This window comes from Nicotiana tabacum, chromosome 4, assembly GCF_000715075.1.
Source record: "Nicotiana tabacum cultivar K326 chromosome 4, ASM71507v2, whole genome shotgun sequence".
In the NCBI taxonomy this organism is placed as follows: domain Eukaryota; kingdom Viridiplantae; phylum Streptophyta; class Magnoliopsida; order Solanales; family Solanaceae; genus Nicotiana; species Nicotiana tabacum.
In genome coordinates this window covers 133,360,935-133,366,866 of record NC_134083.1, presented here as the reverse complement: position 1 = coordinate 133,366,866, position 5,932 = coordinate 133,360,935, and the positions used below count along the sequence as shown (strand labels likewise).

General features: G+C 40.8%; 1 protein-coding gene across 1 annotated transcript; it reads left to right on the top strand.

Moving 5' to 3' along the window:
• The first annotated feature begins 1,287 nt into the window (after positions 1-1,287).
• Positions 1,288-2,103, top strand: LOC107824194 (uncharacterized). Its single transcript, XM_016650937.1, has one exon. The coding sequence runs from the start codon at positions 1,288-1,290 to the stop codon at positions 2,101-2,103; it is 816 nt and encodes a 271-aa protein (XP_016506423.1).
• The last annotated feature ends 3,829 nt before the right edge of the window (positions 2,104-5,932 follow it).

Sequence of the window (5,932 nt, the reverse complement as noted above, 5' to 3'; positions counted from 1 at the left end):
TATTATTTTCATAGTTTGTACTTTGTAATCTAATTGTCAAATATTGATATTATTTATTGATTATAATTGCTACTTTATGTAGGTTTTAAAATGTTAACTGATCAGCGTGTAAGGGTTGCGATGTACTAGGAATGTGACATAATTTATGAAACCGACACAGTTAGATATAATTGTGGTGCCCGTGCCATTGTGAAACCTTCGTTGAATGTTAAGTATGAGTGGCTATTTAGGAACTTGCATATTAAGATGAAAATCAAGCCTAACGAGGTAACGCTTGTTATCTCTCGTAGGTGGTCACATGGTACTGCTTGATATATATAGAAATTCCTATTGTTGATAGTGAGTCATTACAAAAAATTTTGAGGGCACCTGATAGATTAAGACAAATGATAAATTTTGATGTGCTTGAGATGTTTATTAAAACTGAATTATTGGAGGTTGTTGAGCCTACAAATATTTTTCGCGAGTCATCTTCTTTCTAATGTCTGACTTTTAATCTTAATGAGCTTCCATCCAAAGCCTATGTGCCATGTACTGATTCCACTGGGTAGTTATTCAGAATTTAATAGTTTTATAAGGTTGTTATCACAAAGTACAGTACCAGAAATTAAACCAACATTTAGTAGCTATGGACATGGTTGTACTAGTTTTGGCACACCATTTTCCACTGAAACTTATCATTATCATAGTTTTAGAGACGGAGCAGGAACCAACAATGCAACCAACAAACTTGATAATAATGAAATCTCACAGGTTCTAATAATTTTAGATATACAGGCTCATGTTGAAGTTGATGCTCATGTCGATGAAGGGGGTGATGATTCCGACGGTGACGCCCCAAATGACGCATATGAGTTAGATGAGGTTGATGACTCTGGTTCTGTACAAAATGTTAACGATGATAGCCAACCACAAGTTGATGATGTACAACACACACAACCATTTCATAGGGAGAATATTCTATTTTTATATGATACTCAGGGGCGTCCATAGGTGTTTGCATCTACCCGTGAATTAGAAGGTGTTCGTTGCAAAATTTGGATGGATGATAATGCAACTGCTCTTGAGTCTGAAATGTTGTTATCCACCAAAGAGAGACTGAAAACTGCTGTGAAACTATGAAGTTTGTGGGCAAATAGGGAGTTTAAGGCATGTGAAGCCAAAAAGAATTATTGGACCGTTCATTGTAGGGGGTGGGAATCCGGATGCAAATGGATGCTCAGAGGCAAGAAAACTCAAATCAATTTATGGACAATTGGAAAATATTATGGCATGCACATCTGTCTGATGGGTGTAATCCCAGAGGATCATTATAACTTGGATACTAACCTTATTGCTTCTTTGTTATTATCTTATGTTAGGAACAATCCTCAGTTCAAGCTTAAAGAGGTGCAGACTACAGTTAAGGTTGCAGTTTCACACACTCCGTCGTACAAAAATGCTTGGCTCGGTCGGAGGCGTGCATTCAAGATAATATATGGTGACTTTGATGAGTCATTTGCCCAGCGTCCTATGTATATGAATGCACTCAAGCATTTTAATCCAGGAACGGTGGTGGAATGGGTACATGCAGATCGGTCAACGGCGGAGATAAATATCTTTAAGTATATTTTTGGGGCATTTAAACTTTGTATTAAAGGATTTAAGAGTTGCAAACCTGTTATATCCATTGATGGCACTCACATTTATGGAAAGTACGACTTAAAGATGTTAATTATTATGACTGCAGATGCAAATGGACAGATATTCTCATTAGCATTTGCAATTATCGATAAGGAGTCGAAAGATGCTTGGTCGTGGTTCTTGTCATGTCTTGCAGTGCATGTTGTAAAAGGTCGCAGGGAAGTTACATACATACAGATCGGGCTCTTGGAATTATTCGAAGTTTTGAGGAGCTCGTCCAGCTGCATGAGCCGAATGCATATCATCGATTATGTCAGGCATTTAAAGAGCAATTTCAACTCAAAGTTTTCGAACAAGGGGTTAGAGGGAATGATGTGGTATGCAGCTATCCAACACCAAGAACGCAAATTTAAAAGTGCTATGTGTAAACACGGAAAATCGGATAGAGTTAAATTTGTAAGTAATTCTAAGGATACGTAATATATCTTGACACAAATCGTATAGATAAATAGGAATATCTATATTCTTGACTATATGAGCGAAAGATAAAGCAGCGAGAAAGAAGAATGAATGAACTAGATAAGATAAAAACAAAATGAGCTCAAGGGGTTGATCTTTCAATATGAGAAGTAGACTTTTGTTACAATGTGTCCATACTTCATGCTTACAACAATCATCCTCTTTATAGTATAGGGATCCTACTTTGGATTTAATAAAAAATACATAATGGGGAACCCATGATGAAATTAGCTTTTTCCTAATTTTCGTCGGGATTCTCTCTCCTAGTGCGATTGCAACGGCTCTTGTCTGTGAGCTCGATACTGACTCGAGCTCGGCAGTGACTCGAGGGCCCTACGAACCAAAGTTGCTCGATTCATGTTGGCTGAAGACGGAACATTATACAGAAGGACGTTTGATGGACCATTGGCAGTATGCTTGGGACCAAGAGACACTGATTATGTTTTACGAGAGGTCCATGAAGGCACTTGTGGGAACCACTCCGGCGCCAAACCACTGATTCACAAAATCATCAGAGCAGGATATTAGTGGGATAGCCTGGAAAAGGACACTAAGGAGTTTGTTCGAAGATGTGATAAATGTCAAAGGTTTGCACCGATGATCCATCAACCCGGAGAACAACTTCATTCAGTTCTATCCCTGTGGTCATTCATGAAATGGGGGACGGATATCGTTGGCCCTCTACCATCGGTCCCAGGTAAAGCTAAGTTTATTTTAGTTATGACTGACTATTTCTCTAAATGGGTTGAAGCACAGGCGTTCGAGAAAGTAAGAGAAAAAAAGGTTATAGATTTCATCTGGGATCACATCGTGTGTCGATTTGGGATACCCACAGAAATGGCATGCGACAATGGTAAGCAATTTATCGGCAGTAAAGTAACAAAATTTCTCGAAGACCATAAAATAAAAAGGATATTATCGACACTGTATCACCCCAGTGAGAACGGACAAGCCGAATCAACGAACAAGACTATCATCCAAAACCTGAAGAAAATGTTGAATGAAGCCAAAGGGAAATGAAGAGAAATTCTGCCCGAAGTCCTATGGGCATATCGAATAACATCGAAGTCCAGTACAGGAGCAACTCCGTTTTTCTTAATTCCAGTCGAAGTCAGAGAACCCAATGCAAGGTTTCAACATACATTGGTGGAATCAAACCATGAAACAATGAATACTAGCCTCGAATTACTAGATGAAAAACGAGAAGTGACACTTGTTCGAATGGCTGCACAAAAGCAACAAATCGAAAGGTACTACAATAGAAGAACCAACCTCCTCCACTTCAGGATCGGGAACTTAGTCCTAAGGAAGGTCACCATCAATACTCAAGATCCTAATGAAGGGAAGCTCGGCCCAAATTGGGAAGGACCCTATCAAATCCTTGATATAGTCGGAAAGGGGTCTTATAAACTCGGAACGATGGATGGCAAACCATTATCGAACAATTGTAACATATCACTTCTCAAACGATATTATTGTTAAGGTATGATTCTCTCTCTTCTTTCGTCCATATAAACATATTCGACGCTAACTCATTGCAGGAGTTCGACCAAAGACATCGAGACCTCAGGTTTTAAAGTACACGCTCTTTTTTCCTTAGATCGGTTTTTATCCCAAATGGGTTTTTTCCGGCGAGGTTTTTAACGAGGCAATAACCATGTGCTACCTGAGGACACTTCAATAGTATCCGAGTCTTCTTTACGATCAACCTCAAATACTGGATGGCTTTACCCGTCAAGTAAATCGAGTTCAGTACAAAATAGTTTTTTATATAAAATTAATGTCAAGCAGTGTCACGATAGGGAAGAAAAGTGTAAGGGCTAAATGTTCAAAACGAACCATGTCCCCATAGTTTCGCTCGAGCCCGAGCACATGTATGATGACTTATAAAGGGAAACTTTGTCTTTACCGATACCTCGTATTTTGAAAGGTTCATGCTACTTCATGACTCAAATAAGCCTACGGGCTATCTTACTTCGAGTTCGAGCAATCACTCACTCGACCATTAAGCCTACGGGCTACCTTACTTCGAGTTTGAGCAATCACTCAATCGACCATTAAGCCTACGAGCTATCTTACTTCGAGTTCGAGTAATCACTCACTCGACTTCGAGTTCAAGCAAATACTCACTCAGTTATAAAGGCTACAAAGTCCGAGCTCAATCAAAATTTCATGAAAACTCAAATTTATGAACATTTTCATAAGGCACGAGAAAAAAAAATCTTCACTAGGCAGAAGAATGAAAAAAGAGACAAGCTCAAAAAAGAAAAAATCTTTATATACACGATGATATTTACAAAACGACCGATCAGGGCCTTACACAAAAATATATTTAAAAAAAACAAATTATCTACGGGAGCAGTCTTTTCTCCATCGGGCTCCTCCCCACTCTGAGACCCACTCTTGCTCATGTCATCATCGCCGTCATCATCATCGTCATCATCATCGAAGGCCAAAGCCCCATCATCAGCTTCAAGCTCTCTTGCCTTTGTTATCTCTTCGAAAAGATCGAAGCCCCGATCATGAATCTCCTCGAGGGTTTCCTTCCGAGATTGGCATTTGGAAAATTCGGCGATCCAATGTGCTCGAGTTCAAGCAGTATCGGCAACCTCTCTCGCATGTGACTGAGCGGCTTCAGCATCAGCCCGATACACAGCCACAAATGCGTCTGCATCCTCCATTTCCTTTGCTTGAACCAAGCTTTTTTTCTTCAAGTTTTGAAGTTGACTTTCAGCCGATGACAATCGGCTCGAGCAACCACTTTCTCACCAGTAAAGTGTCCATATTTCCTTTCCATTTCAAGGACTCCACCTTTATCACATCGACCTCCTCACGGAGTTTCCCAATCAACTCAAGCTTTTGCTGCAGGTGTGAGACCGAAAGATTAGCCATCGTTACAGTATCGAGCCCATAGGCATTTAATAGTATCATTACCTGCTCGGACAGATCGGTCTGATCTTGGTGAGCTTTAGTCAACTTAGCTCGGAGGTCCTTGATTTCCTCCCCCATTTGCCCTAAGAGGAGTTTGAGGGCATTCCTCTCCTCCGTAACCCGTTGGAGGTCGACCTTGTATCGACGTAACTCAGCTCGGGATTGAGAACATGCTTCTCGATGAGCTTCCACGGCCTACGAGGGAAGAAGAAACGAAGTGAGAAAAGAAAAACAGACATAAGAGATAATACCAACAAAATAATTTAAGACTTACCTGATTCAAAGCCTGATGCACTCCATGATAAATATCGGATGCATCACTACTACCGGCAGCATCCTCGACATCGTTAAATAGACCACAAAAGGAATCATCTCCCTCATGAGGCCTTTCTAGTTCAAAGGCCCCCAAAGCTTGGGCTTCCCGAATCGCCCCTTCAGAAAAAGTAGGAAAGGTAGGCAAACCTTCGATTGCTACTGCCCCAAGTAAGTTACTTGGGGCGTTCTCTTCGGTTCGAAGAGATTCAGGGACAGCCCCTTCAAATACATTCCCCATCTGTTGTCTTCGATGGGAAACGTCCTCGACCTCCATCGACTCAGGGACTCTGCCCAAATCTTTCTCCGATATGTCCTCAGTTCGAGGCGGAGCCGTAAAAACCACCATCGATCCAGCTACTTGTGGAGCATCGACGGTTTTCTTCGCTCAGGCCATAACTCACCTTCTTCTTCCTCATCTTAATCTCTTAGGTGCTGAACCGATTCTAAGGTCCAAGGGATGATATTCTTCTTCGACTTATGAGTCGTCTTTGTCTTTGGTTTTGGATTTTCAGAAGTAGAGGCCCTTTTTCTCTTATTCCCCTTC